Here is a 15785-nt window from a genome sequence, read left to right on the forward strand (position 1 = left end):
TATATATATATATAAAAAAAATTATTTCATAATGAAGAGTATAACACATACATGGAGACGAGGGAAGGACATGCTTTGTGATATAATTTTGACGCTTTTGGACTCTTTTGATATAGTTTGCTCGAGAATAATTTTTTTGACCTTTTATGTCAAATTGAGAGGGTGAAGTGATTCTTTGTTCGCTATACTTTAGTCAATTACCCTAATAGACCCATATTTTCAGAAATTAATTTTGACACTCTTAACCTTTGATTTTTAAGCCTAGCCAACATGTGATAAAACTAATTTCTTAAAAATGCATCTAAGGGATAAAGTGTAAAAGAAAAAGAAAAAAAAAACGAACCTATTAAAAATCATAACTTTAACAAATTATATGACATTAGAATTTTTTACCAATTTCAAAACTTTTGACTTAATATTAATATTCCAACAATTAAATGTGCACTTTAGACATATCATATGCATTTAAGACATAATTGACAGAAATACTTCATTAATGAAATTTAAATGTCAGGGTGTTAAAATTAAATTTTAAAAATATAATGCTTTACTAGTAAAATAGACCAAAACACATGAGCTTATAATTATTCACCCAATTAACAATAATATAATTCATATACAAAAAATAGCTAAAAATTACCTATTACCTTTTATTATAACACGAGGACCGAATCGAGTCAAGCCGAACCTGTTCAGCCATGTTCAAGCCGCATTGCCGATCAACCAGAAAAAGGACAGAAAATTAAGTCCTCATTACCATCTTACTGAACCATGAAAAGAGAGAATAAACAAGTGTTCTTTTTTAATTTTTGTTGAGGTAGACCTATTAGTATACAATTCACATGTAGGATTTATAAGCTTATTTACAACTTTCTATAAGACTAGTAGCCGCATGCCTCCCACTTGTATGCTAAGTTACAGGCAAGAGATCGACTTCGATTCATTGGTCAAATAATTTTGTCATAACCAATGACACTCTAGTTAAATTCAGAGTGCATCTTGAAGATCAGAAATGAATGTACATAGAGCGACTTGAAATAATATCTACACAAGATGGTTTGATGAGCTGCGGTAGATCTCATCAGCATAAGCGGCAGAAACATAAACAGAATCGAGCAGTGAACTGTGCTTCTGACCGTAAAATAAATATACTAATTCCCCTGCTAGCAGCCATACCAGAACACGGATCCATGTACTGCCACTGTGCAGTCAGTTATTGTACCGATGATCAGACTCATAAAACGAGAAAAAAAATGAATTAGAGCTTGGCTAATGTTGACAGGAGGAGAATACTTACCCCAGATTAACTAATATGTAGGTGTTCACAAGAATGCAAGCAACAGGTAAGTACGGAACATACGGGCAAATGAATCCTGTGAAGAGATTAATTAACCAGTCACAATACTGCATGCATACAAATGCTTTCCAGAACAAGCTAATTGCAAGAGAATACAAGATTTTGGTAAGCCAGCAAAGCAAACACTGAAATCGTTTGTTATCTTGATCTTATCCTTAATCGAACTGGGTTACTGCCCTTCCCTAAGAATTTGTATTCAGATTACGACCATTCAAGATATTTTAGTGACTGATTACGAACATCAAAATAGAACCCACCATTTTGTTTGAAAATAGTGTTAGACTGTTGGTGGATCTTTAAAGTGGCTATCATGATTTAAGAGCATGCATATTGGAAAAAGTAATTAGGTTCATAATAATCTCAGACAATCTTCTAAAATCTAAACATTATATATGATATAACATTTGAATATACCTCCTGAGTGTCCAAAGCTGTGTCTTGCATCATCCTGAGATATGCAAGCTAGAACAATCAAACTACACAAGAGAAGCGCTCCACCCACTGTACACAATGAGAAGCGCACGAGGCTAGCAAATTCGTGCCAGAGTAAGCTAAAACATGTCAGCTAACTGAAATTTCAAAATGAACCCATAGTGGACTAGTATTAAAATATGGCATTTCCATTAATTGTATTATGCATGCGAAAGACTTGTATAAGCGCACTTCAGGTTTAAAACAGCTGCAAGCTGCAGTAATACTAAGTTCCAATTACCTCTACTGATTTATAACCTGCCTGTATTTTGTTTGAGTGCATGTGCGTGCACGAGTGCGCAAATGTGCAAGTACATACATGCACACATATGTCTAGTATCAAATTCATACCCCTACTCTAAATTCATTTTGAAATAGGAGATTAATTTCATTTTTCATGAAATAAATTGATATAGTACTGACAGTAGCAGCGAAAATGTTATGATAGAGCAGATCGGAGATATCTCAGTGTAGCCTTGGGTATTGAGATTTTATGACGGTAAAATGGGAAGATATTGGTGAATAAAGAGGCATGGCACAATTCTGTGGAGTAGGGAAGACATTCTTTCTGATAGTAGATGCTGGACATAGAATGATAAACATTCCCAAAATGAGTTCCATCCTGACAAGAACTTTGAGATTGAAGAATAGATACACAAAATAGTATCAAATTGAAATGCTTGCAACTCAATTTATTTCGAAAAAGGATCAGAAGAGTTTAAATAAATATTTTTTGAGCTGAAATAGCAGAAAATGTCAGCTGATTTCACAGTTCCTAGAAACTTTGTCCCAGGTAATGCAAGAAGGGAGAAAAAGAATGTGGTCAAACAGCTATTATAATATAAGCATAAAAGCTCAAGAGTTTGCAATTGATGACAAACCTGGGAAGGAATTCAAATGAAGCTGCTGATGTAAGGATAAGAACCCCTATGCAAATAGTTGTTATGCTCCAAGCTGCAATTTTTCGCCTCTTTAGTTGATTCTGTACACCTATGATATTGATACGAGCCCACAAAGACCAACATCAATTTGCGGTCCTATAAAGTTTGGTCAGGAGAAATCTAAATACAAGAGGGTAAAACTGCAGGTATCAATCTGAGCTAAAAGCAAAATAACCCTATAACCTAAAAAGAAATACAGTTCTTATCGTCAAAGAACAAAACTGGCTACATTCTTTACAAACAGAAATTCACCATGCAGTTAGTATCTGTCATGAAAAGAACATTTCAAATGATAACCAATTTGGATTTTTTTTTTAAACAACAGACCAATCTATGATTTTTGTCTCTTTTCTTAGTATTAGTCTGTTTTGGATTTTAAAATCCTTTGTGCCACTTCTCTTTTTCACAGAGTGAATATATATGTATTACCGGCCTGTTCTCTCCATAAAAATTTCTAAATGCATTAGAGACAAGAAATCACATGATCAGCCAGGAGGAATAACTTTGGATGAAAGCATGCTAGATATAGCTAACTCTACCCCCCATTCCTGCATGATTGCAAAATATGAAACTACTGGTGATCAATATCATTAGTTGCTTCTGTTATTCAATATGAATCATTAATTTCTCTTTCCATAGCACTTCAGTATTGTAAAATTCCATCTGAAATGGAAGATAAGAAAAGGATACACAACATTGGACAATTTAATTGTCAATTAACCAATTCACCTATCACCCAAAAGATCAAGGTGTTAGGTGATGCTCGAGCAATAGTATACAAGCCCATTTTACCATGTCCGTTTAATTAATCAGATGGGGTTATTGAGAATCGAACTCTAAACTTTTTGATCATAGAAACTTTGATACCATGTCAAATAACCAATTCACCCAAAAGTTCAAGCTGAATCTTTGATGAAAAGGGTTGATTCAATTTGATTTGATTTGGTTGCTCTCAGTTGAAAGGCCATATGTTATCCACATGAGAAAAAACTTGGAAAGAAAAGGGTAAAATCCTCTTCCTTTGATTAAGCCAAAGTACTTATAAGCCCTTAGAAAAAGCATTCTTCTTTATCTCTAAACAAGTGAAAAAAACAGAAAATATTTCACTCTATTAAAGAAAAGAATCATCAAGCAATCATCAAGAACACACAAGCCAACTATTGAAATATTTGGCTTAATCAAAGGCCGATTCATAGACCTTAATTACTTTCCAAAAATCTGCAATTCAGTGTGGTTAAAGCAAAATGAATCATCATTGAGCAACACTTATTTCTTTAAATTGAAAAAAATAATGTGGGACCTTTGGTAAGTTATTGAAACTCAAACTCCCCTGAAATTGAAACTTTAATACGCAGCGTCAACGCTAGACCGGGCTATTAGGACTAAATCCAGACGGATGACCGGTAAGTTAAGAAATCAGGCTAGATCTGTTTTGACACCATAACAAATAACCAATTCACCCAAAAGCTCAAACTGTTAGGTGAGTGAGACTCAAACAATAGTATTATCTCTAACAAAAATGAATTCTAAAAAAGGTTTTCTCTACTTCATGAAGCCAGAAATATAAGAAAATTTTACAAGCCGAAAACTTGGGGGATATTCGGAACCCCACACTGCCTTGGGGGATATTCGGAACCCCACACTGCACTTCTAGATAGCTTGCAGACTGCTAGAGCTAAAGCCCCATTGTTCTCTACTATTTTCTTCTCAAATTTTTTCACAGAATTAGATCTAGATTCTGTAGCCAATTACCAGCTGGTTTATACCCATTAAATTCTCAAACCATCCTCAAGCATAAGGATGTGAAAGGAACATATTCAGGATAGAATGCCACAGTTGGGATGATAAAGAAAACGGTACCTTGAGCTATGTGTATCTGAAGAAGAGGATGTTGAATTGATGATTCTCCTTTATCAAGAAAAAGCTGACCGCTTCCACTGTAAATGACAGAATCCTTAGAGTCTTGACTGGCAACCTCCTGAATATTGCCACTAGATTGAAGAGGCATGTAATCAAATGACTCATGAAATGAAGATGGGAGGGGGACCTCGTCTGGTGGAACATATCTAAGTATCAAGACTGAAACAGCAACAGCAGTGAATGCAAGAAGGGTACCTACACTAACCTGGAAAAAAAAAAAAAGGAAAGCAGGAAAATTTGCCTTATTACTGAGAGATTAAGTTCATATATAAGGAAAGGCTTCCACAAGACAACTCCAGTTCAAACTCTTCACTTACCATCCCTGCTAACTGTGAAACATCCATAAAAAAGGCCAGGGCTGCAGCTAGAATACCGATTGCTATTGTGCTCTTAACTGGTACTTGAGTGTGTTCATTAATGTCTGAGAAAAATGATGGCAACAATCCATCTCTAGCCATTGCCATAAACATCCGGGGCTGAAGACAAGAGAGAAAAGTAAATATCACCTGAATAATTTATTTTCTTTGATTTCATAGTGAAGTCAATATGAAGAATAATATCTTATGCTTAAATTCCAAAATAACATATTCTAGAGCTTAAAACCATTGCTGCATTCATTTGAAAAAAAATCCCCGAAAAAGAAAAAAAGATAGGGCTAAGTAAGGTTAATGATAAAATTTCTTCTGCAGTCATCGGAATGTAGATAAGTTTCCCAATGTTTCAGAGAAAAAATTACTCTCTCCTACAAACAGTTCACAAACCTGTGGAAGAAGCGAGCCCATTAAGCTCGCACAAAGAGCAGTTACTGCCCCAGTGGTAATTATGTACCTGGAAGAAGAGAAGTTAGAAATGCATGTGCAAAAGACATGAAGACTGAAAATACAATCCAAGTGAAAAAGATCAAGCTTACACGGCCCATTGCATCCCATGAGAAGCAAACGCCGAAGAGATAGGTGTATCTGGATCCAGCGCAAAGTATGGGACCAAGCCAACAATAACAATAGACACAAGCATGTACAAAATGCAACATAGAGACAAAGAAATTCCTATACCCAGAGGCAAATCTCGCTGAGGATTTTTCACCTGTAGCAATGATTGAAATGATAAGGGTCAAAAGCCGAAAATCTTTTAGTTGTATATAACAACATTGAATGAAGCAAGCTGATGCACATCCCCGAACTGAAAATATCACATATCTTTCAATCACATACAGCGCAAAAGAGACCAAAACAAACAGAGATCAAAATGGTGATGAAAATATCTCATGTAGCCATTAATCAGCTCTCATTCAGAAGAATAATTAGAGGATCAATTCCCTGTCTTTCTCTTTTATTCCAAGCTTTTGGATTTATTCACAACTTATATCTACTTCATTTGAATTTCAAACCAGTTAAGACCCTCTGACCTGCCACATGCGATGGACATTTTACTTTTACTAAAATATGTGAAAAAGGAAAGCACTCTAACCATTTTGTTCTGATCAGGAAATAAAGCAGAGATTATATCCTGATATACCTACAAAAGAAACTACTAGACTATATACATTTGCAGTCTAATGATACTAAAAGCAAAGAAAATCATAAAATAGTCCACATTTTCATTAGAAGCAGAGGTAAAAGCTCGGCTCATAGACTTGAATATTGGTTCCTGAATGAACTATCTCTGGTGCGTAATGCAAGAAAACACCAATGCTCTAATAAGCATGTGATATCAAATTGCCGTAAAATTGCATTCTGAAATTTTTCCAAAGATTGATTAAAAGATAGCAAATTTCAATTTCCACTCTGCATTTTTTTTCTTATTTCACTTGCAGCAACAGAAACCCCTCCCTCATTTATTGTCCCAATATGAAAAATTACCTCTTCAGCTGTGCTGGCAACAATATCAAAACCAATGAAAGAAAAGAACACCACTCCAGATCCTGCAAGCATCCCATTTAAACCAAGAGGGAAATACCTAAAAAAAATAAAATAGGGGTCAAATAAAGCACTATTGGCATGTACAGATAGAAAAATAACAAAATCATAGAATCACTACCCACTAGGAAGTTCATATCCAACCCATCCAGTCTTGAAAGCTAAATATCCACCAGCTATTACAATGAAAAGCATCCCAAAAATATTAATTGTTGTAACAACGGCTTGGGCCAATGAACTCTGTAAGATCAATTACATGAAACATTTAAACACCAAGAGGGAGCGATAACGATACAGAGTGAGAATGATAATGTTACAAACAGTTCAAAAGGGCAACGAAAATTACCTCCTTGATTCCCATGCACAGAAGTACAGTGACAATTAGAACCAACACTGCAGCAGCAGGGTCTACTACAACACCAAGCCCAGGGATTGTATGGCGAGCCAAATAAGAAGGTAGATTATCCATACCGCCAAAGAAAAGAGCCTGAAATAGGTTATTCAATATATATAAGTTCCACAGCTGAAACAAGATGGACAATAAGGTCTACATGTATGCCTGAGTTTGTAATGAAAGCATCAAATTAAATTAGAAAGACTAAAGATACGGGTTTTATACTTCACCAGATTTGGGGTTAGACCGCGAGCAATAGCTGAGCCACCAATAGTATATTCAAGAATCAATGACCAACCAACTAACCAGGCAGTACTGCAAGATACAGTAATAGTCAAGTCACTGATTAGTAATATCATTAAAAGCACATATGTAATACTTGGCTATCCTGAACAAACAGTATTAGATTATTCTTGCAATTCTATAAAGCAATGGTATCACAACAAACAATTAGCAAAAACATATATCTCACCCTTCTCCAATGCAGATGTAAGTGTAATGATAGGCACTCCCAGCAGACGGGCACCGACAAGCGAGTTCGGCATAACAAAATGCAGAGAGAGCAGCAGCTAGTCCAGCTATAAGGAATGAAATAGTAAGAGCTGGTCCTGTTTGCTCTCTAGCAACAGTTCCAACTAGAATATACACTCCAGCTCCAATTGTAGCTCCAACTCCTGAAAACAAAAACAATAATAACATAAATCAACCATCAAACTAAAAGAAAAACCTAAATTGCAGAATGAAATTAGAAGTAAAATTAGATTACCAATGGCAATGAGGTCAATAAAATTTAGCTTCTTAGCCAACTGCTGAGTACCTTCTCTCTTAACAAGAACAGAATCAACATGTTTTCTCCTTATAAAGCTTTTCAATCCCAAAAAATTGTTTCCCTTAGCAGAATCACCGCCATTATTACTACTGTTTTGCATATCAACAATTTTCCCTTGTTTTAAGGCAGTTTTTTGAGGTAAAAAAAATCAGAAACCAATTGAAAAAATAATATGTTTGTTGCTGTTGGATGTTAATTATCCATTACTGATTAGATATTTGCATAAATTTTACAATCTGAAACTGAATTATACGCAATAAATAGGCAATGTTCATTGTTTTTTGGCTGCTACCGTCTCTTTTTATACTTCCCACTGTGTCGGGTTAACGTTATTCATTAGATTACGGGTCTATCAATCGGGTCTTTTTTTAAAAGGAAAAAGGTGCAGAATATGCCCCTAATGTTTACTTCAGGAGCAAATAAGTATCTTTTAAATTTTTCTCTCAAATATACTTTTAAAATTTAAAAAAAAAATCAATTATTAATAGGCCTAATCACTCAAAAAACCCTCACCTTTATTTTTTTTTTCAATTCCACCCCGACGTTGAAAATTTGTCAATTTTACCCACTTTTGAATTTTCCGTTTTCAATTGTACCCCAATTTTACATATAATAAAATTTGGCATATGCTAAATTTTCTAACAAATTTGGCATAAAATTTAGCATATGCTAAATTTAGCACATGAAATAGAAGTGCAATGAAGATATATTTTTTATACTAAATGCTAAATTATAGCATTGTGAGGTAATTTGACACTAGAGTGGAGATGCTCTAATAGGGAGGATAATTTTCATATCCGCATAAAATATCATCGAAACGTTGTCGGTGAACTTATCTTGGACTGATATTGATATCTTTAAGGTTTTTTTTTTTTGAAAAAACAATTATGTGTTATACTAATCAAATTAGCCTTTCTTTTTATGCCTAATGTCTTAAAAAAAATCTGACCTTATAGCTCTTTTTCGATCCTACCCTGACGTTGAAAATTTATCAATTTTATCCTATTTCGTATTTTATCGTTTCAATTGTATCCTAAATTTTTAAATTTTTGTCATTTTTTTACTTAAATGTTGTAAATCATTCAGTTTACCAATGAGCTATAGCTCAAATGGTATAAGCGCTAGGCAGCAAACTGCTAGGTCGTGGGTTCGATTCCTCCTATAAGCGCTCTCCTTTCCCCCAATTATAAAAAAAAAATCAGTTAACCATGTTCAAAGATAAAAATAAATTCACTTCCATTCAAAAAATTATAAATAAGTCCTTTATTTTTAAAAACTAACTAAAACCATAATCAAATTAAAACTAATATAAATTCTTAATTAATTTAACTAAATCTAAATAAATTTTAAACATGTATAATTAATATATGCTATACATGGAGAATGTTTTTGAATTTTTTTTAAATGAAAAAGACATCAATTTAATATTTCAGGATACAATTGAAACGATAAAATGCAAAATATAGTAAAATTGACAAATATTCAATGTTAGAGTAGGATCAAAAAGGAGGCCTACGGGGAATGAATGGGAAGATCGAAAAGTTGGAAGAAGAAAGGAGGTGGAGTTTTGGACGAATGGACATGGGAATCCCAGACCGACCGGAAAGGGAAGAAGTAGCTACCATTTCACTTTTCTTGTATTTTCAGGATTCATACCAAATCTACGGTCGGATTTTTTTAGAGGTATTATGACTTCTTTTTATAAAACGAATCTTGCATTAGTAGAAGTTTTCTTTGTTGTAATTCTAAAATTAATATAAAAATAATTTCAAGTTGAATCTATCTATATTTATATACTTATATAATTGAAAGGACCAACGGAGCTCTTACATTCAATCTCATAAAATAATACATTCTCATTGGTTCCTATTTTTTTGAAAATATTTATTTTAATTAAATTATTTCAATCACGATTTCCAATTTACATTGATCTTTTAATTTATATACTAATAAAAAGGCATGTTAATCATATACAAACTCAAATGGAATAAAATCATAATCACAATTATCCGGGATTCTTCACATCAACTTCAACTTCCTATACTCAGAAACAAAATATGAGAACTTTACACCAATTTCCTATTGTAAATTTCTAATGTAGCCATAATATTGTTTAATGTCTGTACTTCAACTCGCATTCTTCAACCTTACTCAATTGGTAGTGTCTTTTAAATCTTAAGAAAAATTAAGCTATTGTTTTGAGTATAATATTTTTTAAATCGTGAAGATTTTCAGTTCACATGATTTATTTTGATATGTCAACCATTTAATTTATGGTTGGTTACATCAGTAAAATTCAAATGTGTATGAGTGTATCTAAAATAGGTATATGTAATTTCTAATCTCTAATTTTATGCCTCAGAGTGATGATTACATGTTCTTATACATATAATGACTGTGTTAGTATATATAATAATCATTAATAATTTAGAATTATTATTTTATTGTTTGTTTCTTTTGGTTTTTTAATTCTACTAACATTTTTATTATTATTTTTTTCTCATGAAGCAATATTGCTGTGAGCCTTTAGTCAAAAATTAAAGAAAAAATACTGGTTTCAAAGAGACTTCGGCAATTGGACAGATCTATAAATAATGTTTAACTTTTCTCTAATGCATTATTGTACTGCATTGGATTATTTTATAAAATTGTTGTTAGAAAATTATTGAATTTGAAATTATTAAATTTTAAAAAAAAAATGCCTTATCATATGGAATGAGAAGATGGAGAGTTTTGTGGTTTTCCCACATTGTCAAGAAGAACTCAATATATTGAATTTATAAGCTTGATTTTTCTCATATGGGTTTAGGCCTTAAGTGGTACCCTGTTTTGTGAACGGGGTAGGAGTTACATCCTTCCGTATTAACCACACGCACGCCGTCCGTCCGGCCTGGCTTGGGTGGTCCGATTCGCACTTTATTAATTTATAAGCTTGATTTTTCTCATATGGGTTTAGGCCTTAAGTGGTACCCTGTTTTGTGAACGGGGTAGGAGTTACATCCTTCCGTATTAACCACACGCACGCCGTCCGTCCGGCCTGGCTTGGGTGGTCCGATTCGCACTTTATTTTTGAAAGACCCTTTGGGTTATAAGGCAAACCGGTTTTTGATTTGTGAATCGGAAATTTAAATTCGTTAAAGCGGAAAAGAGAATTTAAAGACACAAGAGATTTAGAGTGGTTCGGATCAACTCACGATCCTACTCCACTACTCAATCTAAGATTGAGATTTTAGAATCCACTAAATGGGATTGTGCTTTATAGATAAGCACCAACTTTACAAAGAGATTTCTTAGAGATAATCTCAAACTCACAATTGATTTTTCAAGGATAATCAAGAACCTACAAGGGTTGAGTTTTTCCAAAGCTAAACTCTAACTCACAATGATTAGGAGTTTCCAAGATTACTCCAAAACTACAACAAAACTAAGTGATTTAAAAATGTATGTTTGTTGTTTCAAGGTGTGTAAATCATTAACCTTGAAACATTGCAAATGGGTTTATATTTATACCCAAAGCAATCCCCAAATAAAGCACTAACAAACAAAACAAAAAAATGATCTCTGCACACATATCGCCCCCGTGATGCATGGATCACGGGCGAGATATTTGAATGAGACAAAAACCTTCAACGGCTAGAGCCACGTGTCAATGCTTCATTGGGTCTTCAAAAATGTATCCGTTGGATCTTCAACGGTCTCATTTATCGCGCCCGAGATGTGTTCGTCGCGCCCGTGATTCGTTCCAACGGTCGACTAGGGTTTTGTCAGCTCGAATATCGCCCCCGTGATATTTGCGTCGCCCCCGTGATATATATCGCCCCCGAGATGGAAATCCATCACGGGCGAGATATGCTACTGGACAGCTTTCTACTCAAAAACACGATTTTTGCTAGAGAGTTCCGAATTGACTTCCGATTGTTCCTATGAGTTCCTATACACTAATAAACATGATTAGATCACTCATAGTTGATTGTCAAAGTCAAAACAAAAGGAGTTTGAAAGGACAAAGGTCCAACAATCTCCCCCTTTTTGAGTTTGACAATCAACATGCTAAAATGACTAAGTTAAGTAAGAGTCAAATTGATTTTGGCTCCCCCTCACTTTATGCACAAAAGATATAAGCAATTTATAATGCATAAGCAAGAAATTTTGAAAAAAAAACTTAGCAATTTGAGCATGTAAACTTCTCCCCCTTTGTCAAGCACAAAAAGAATCAAAGCATGTTTAGAACACGGACAAAGGAGCTAATTGAAGGAGATTTTGAAAACAATTTTTAGTCTCTCATTCAATTGAGGCGCAAGACACTAATTTGATATGCATATCAAGCCTAAAACTCAATTGATTGAACTAATTTGATTTAAATGATCAAAAATAGGTAATAATTCATCAATTGAATTGTACCAAGGCAAGTCCAATCATTAAAAAAGTTTTAAAGCATATCAAAACTTTTTGGAGAATTAAGTTTTGAAAAATTGATTCTCCCCCTCAAAACAACAATTTTGGAAAACATGGCATATAGATTGATACAAATTTTACCTATGTTGCCATTTTCCAAAAGCTTCCATAGATCATCCACCTTATGATTTGAGATTGGTTTAGTGGACATCAATTGTACCTACAAAGCAAATCACTTAGGTACCCAAACAACTTTGGGTCCTTGAAAGTTAATGCTTGAATAGTTCAAAGGGATTAGCCTTAATTGAACTTTTCTCACATAGCAATGAACATTAATGTGACCATATTGCATGCAATAAAAACATTGAGTTCTATGGTTCACATTTGATTGCTTTTGAGGTGGCTTGGTTCTAATGTTCTCATAAGAACAAGCACAAGCATGTACACAAGAATTGACAATTGAAGATGCATGAACATGTGAGTTCTTTCTAGTCTTCTTGTTCCATTTTTGACTATATTGAGAAGCATAGCCATGTCTCAAGGGTCTTGTACCCTTGTTGCTCTTAGCCTTTTGAGCCAAGAATGGCTTAGGCCTAGGAGCTTGAGCATGCACCTTCTTTGCCTCAATTGGTTTGACCAATTTAGGAGGAACTTCTATAGAAGAAGTTTGAGGCAAAATGGACTTCACAAATTTAGTCCCATTGGAACTAGAGGCATTTTGATTATAGCCAAGTCCATATTTTATGGTTGGGCATCTTTGAGATACAAGAATTGAATCCAACGTTGCCTTCCCTTTTTGAAATCTTGAAAGTGAATCTTTTAATTCAAGAATTTCATTCTTTAGTTGATCATTTTCCTTAAGCAAGTTATCAACATTCAAACCTTACTTAGGGATAGATTCTAAAGATGACTTGAGAGCTTCATTTGACAATTTAAGCTCATGAAATTCTTTTGTTAAAACAATCATTTCATCTTTGGCTTTAGAAGCCTCATTTTTGAAAAATAGCATCTTGGCTTTATAATCACCACATTTAATTACTAGTTCATCAAGCATGCTATACATATCATCATCATCATCATGATCATCATCAATAACAATATCATCAATAACATCATCAACAATATCATTTTTAACATTTAAGCATGCATCATGTGATTCAACACCAATACCATCCCAAGATAGAAAAGATTGGGGGTTTACCTCTAGTGTTGGTTCCTCCTCAAAAGACATGAGGCACAAGTTGGCATCATGGTGGCTATCACCATCCGATTGAGAATCACCATCCCAAAAAGTCTTGGAACCCCCCTTTGAACTCTTCCTTGAAGAGGAGGATCTACCATGATTTCCATTTCCCTTCATCTTGAGCTCATTCACTCTCTTTGTGAGCCTCAAGAGTTCTTCCTCATTGCTTTCCTTCTTGTTCTCTTCTAAAAGAGTACTTGTTGATGCCTTGAAAGCCATGTTCTTCTCCCTTGCCATTTCTTCTTGAATAATCTTGATGTAAGACATCTCATGGAGAAGAAGCTTTCCAATCAACTCATCCGTCCTCAAGGTGGATAAATCATGAGTTTCAATGATGGCGGTAGTCTTAGGTTGCCATAGAAGAATAGGAAGGGATCTTAGGATTTTACCATTGATTTCATTTAGCTTGAAGAATTTTCCAAGTTGCTCAAGACTATGAACAATCTTAAGAAGCCTTGATGTCATCATCCCCACATCTTCATTTGGCAAGCCCTTGAAGCCTTCATACTCACCAAGAAGCAACTCAAGCTTCTTACCCTTGACTTGTTGTGTACCTTCATAGTAGCTCTCAAGAGTCTCCCACATTTGCTTGGCACAATTCAAGTGTTGAATTCTACCTTGTTCTTCTCTAGAGATTGAGGAGAGGAGAGTAGTAATGGCTTTTCTATTCATGCCATTCTCCTTGACTTGCTCTATAGACCAATCTTGTCTCTTCAAAAGAGCTCCATTTTTGTCACATGGAGGTGTCCATCCCCTTAGAAATACACTCCATAGATCAACCCCTTGCATATCAAGATAATTTTCCATCATATATTTCCAAACTTTGTAATTTGAGCCATCAAGAAAAGGTTTGAGAGTGATGAAAAAATTTTCGGTTGCCATTTTTGATCGAAAGCTCTAGCAATTAAGCAACAAGAAGAGCACCTTGCTCCGATACCAATTGAAAGACCCTTTGGGTTATAAGGCAAACCGGTTTTTGATTTGTGAATCGGAAATTTAAATTCGTTAAAGCGGAAAAGAGAATTTAAAGACACAAGAGATTTAGAGTGGTTCGGATCAACTCACGATCCTACTCCACTACTCAATCTAAGATTGAGATTTTAGAATCCACTAAATGGGATTGTGCTTTATAGATAAGCACCAACTTTACAAAGAGATTTCTTAGAGATAATCTCAAACTCACAATTGATTTTTCAAGGATAATCAAGAACCAACAAGGGTTGAGTTTTTCCAAAGCTAAACTCTAACTCACAATGATTAGGAGTTTCCAAGATTACTCCAAAACTACAACAAAACTAAGTGATTTAAAAATGTATGTTTGTTGTTTCAAGGTGTGTAAATCATTAACCTTGAAACATTGCAAATGGGTTTATATTTATACCCAAAGCAATCCCCAAATAAAGCACTAACAAACAAAACAAAAAAATGATCTCTGCACACATATCGCCCCCGTGATGCATGGATCACGGGCGAGATATTTGAATGAGACAAAAACCTTCAACGGCTAGAGCCACGTGTCAATGCTTCATTGGGTCTTCAAAAATGTATCTGTTGGATCTTCAACGGTCTCATTTATCGCGCCCGAGATGTGTTCGTCGCGCCCGTGATTCGTTCCAACGGTCGACTAGGGTTTTGTCAGCTCGAATATCGCCCCCGTGATATTTGCGTCGCCCCCGTGATATATATCGCCCCCGAGATGGAAATCCATCACGGGCGAGATATGCTACTGGACAGCTTTCTACTCAAAAACACGATTTTTGCTAGAGAGCTCCGAATTGACTTCAGATTGTTCCTATGAGTTCCTATACACTAATAAACATGATTAGATCACTCATAGTTGATTGTCAAAGTCAAAACAAAAGGAGTTTGAAAGGACAAAGGTCCAACAATTTTTTAAAAATTCTTTTGTAATTGTTTTAACTCTCTGATTTTACCTTCCAGCGTTTTTGACTGTTGCTGTTTTTCTTCATTAATTAAAAAATGTTTTCTTGGCCTATATATACTGGCTTCATTTCCATTTGCAAAATAGACAGAGCAATACACAAAAAGTGTTTTAGAGTTGATTTCACAATGCAACACAATCAATATTTTTTGGTTGTTTATCATAGGGGCGCCGCAGTTGATAGTCAGTTTTGCACCACCGAACTGTGCTGCGGAACGTCTAAAAGAGAGCGACCTAATCTGCGACCCAGTCTTATCGTGTTTAATTCATTTTACAGCAATTGTTCCAACAATTGTTGCTTCGTATGCTTGGAATTTTAAAAGTTGATTTCTTTGAAGAAATTTTATATGCTGGTATTTTTTTGGTTGTTTTATCTT

General features: G+C 34.6%; 2 protein-coding genes across 5 annotated transcripts; both read right to left on the minus strand.

Annotated features, from left to right (window-relative positions):
• Window positions 1-742: 742 nt before the first annotated feature.
• Window positions 743-8094, minus strand: LOC126664380 (cationic amino acid transporter 4, vacuolar-like). Of its 4 annotated transcripts, XM_050356749.2 has the most exons (14): window positions 7766-8091; window positions 7472-7673; window positions 7230-7314; window positions 6952-7092; window positions 6727-6845; window positions 6549-6645; window positions 5600-5772; window positions 5451-5517; window positions 5007-5165; window positions 4630-4894; window positions 2710-2818; window positions 1772-1884; window positions 1298-1373; window positions 743-1201 (listed from the first exon to the last, which is right to left on the minus strand). In XM_050356749.2, exons 1-14 carry the CDS (start codon window positions 7926-7928, stop codon window positions 1045-1047), a joined length of 1926 nt encoding a protein of 641 aa, XP_050212706.1. In that variant the 5' UTR covers window positions 7929-8091; the 3' UTR covers window positions 743-1044. The 4 variants fall into 4 exon arrangements, 3 of the variants coding, with proteins under 3 accessions (XP_050212706.1, XP_050212708.1, XP_050212707.1); XR_007637402.1 differs by lacking the exon at window positions 743-1201 and having other exon boundaries at window positions 1772-1858; window positions 7766-8093; XM_050356751.2 differs by lacking the exons at window positions 743-1201; window positions 1298-1373; window positions 1772-1884 and adding an exon at window positions 1907-1926 and having other exon boundaries at window positions 7766-8093.
• A 1739-nt stretch (window positions 8095-9833) lies between these two features.
• On the minus strand, window positions 9834-14348 carry LOC126680856 (uncharacterized). The gene is made up of 3 exons (XM_050376144.1): window positions 13185-14348; window positions 12468-13079; window positions 9834-9866 (listed from the first exon to the last, which is right to left on the minus strand). The coding sequence occupies exons 1-3, from the start codon at window positions 14346-14348 to the stop codon at window positions 9834-9836; spliced, it is 1809 nt and encodes a 602-aa protein (XP_050232101.1).
• Between the last annotated feature and the right edge of the window lie 1437 nt (window positions 14349-15785).

This window comes from Mercurialis annua, linkage group LG1-X, assembly GCF_937616625.2.
Source record: "Mercurialis annua linkage group LG1-X, ddMerAnnu1.2, whole genome shotgun sequence".
Lineage (NCBI taxonomy): Eukaryota > Viridiplantae > Streptophyta > Magnoliopsida > Malpighiales > Euphorbiaceae > Mercurialis > Mercurialis annua.

Excerpts from the sequence above, each read along its gene's own strand:
- LOC126664380 (XM_050356749.2), bottom strand. The coding sequence starts at position 7,928 with ATGCAAAACAGTAGTAATAATGGCGGTGATTCTGCTAAGGGAAACAAT. Across the intron at positions 6,646-6,726 it reads GGATATGAACTTCCTAGTGG|GTATTTCCCTCTTGGTTTAA; the intron begins GTAGTGATTCTA and ends TATTTTTTTTAG. Across the intron at positions 4,895-5,006 it reads TTTCACAGTTAGCAGGGATG|GTTAGTGTAGGTACCCTTCT; the intron begins GTAAGTGAAGAG and ends TTTTTTTTCCAG.
- LOC126680856 (XM_050376144.1), bottom strand. The coding sequence starts at position 14,348 with ATGGCAACCGAAAATTTTTTCATCACTCTCAAACCTTTTCTTGATGGC. Across the intron at positions 13,080-13,184 it reads AAGCCAAAGATGAAATGATT|GAAAATGATCAACTAAAGAA; the intron begins GTTTTAACAAAA and ends AACTTGCTTAAG. Across the intron at positions 9,867-12,467 it reads AAGGACCCAAAGTTGTTTGG|GAAGTTGAAGTTGATGTGAA; the intron begins GTACCTAAGTGA and ends TTCTGAGTATAG.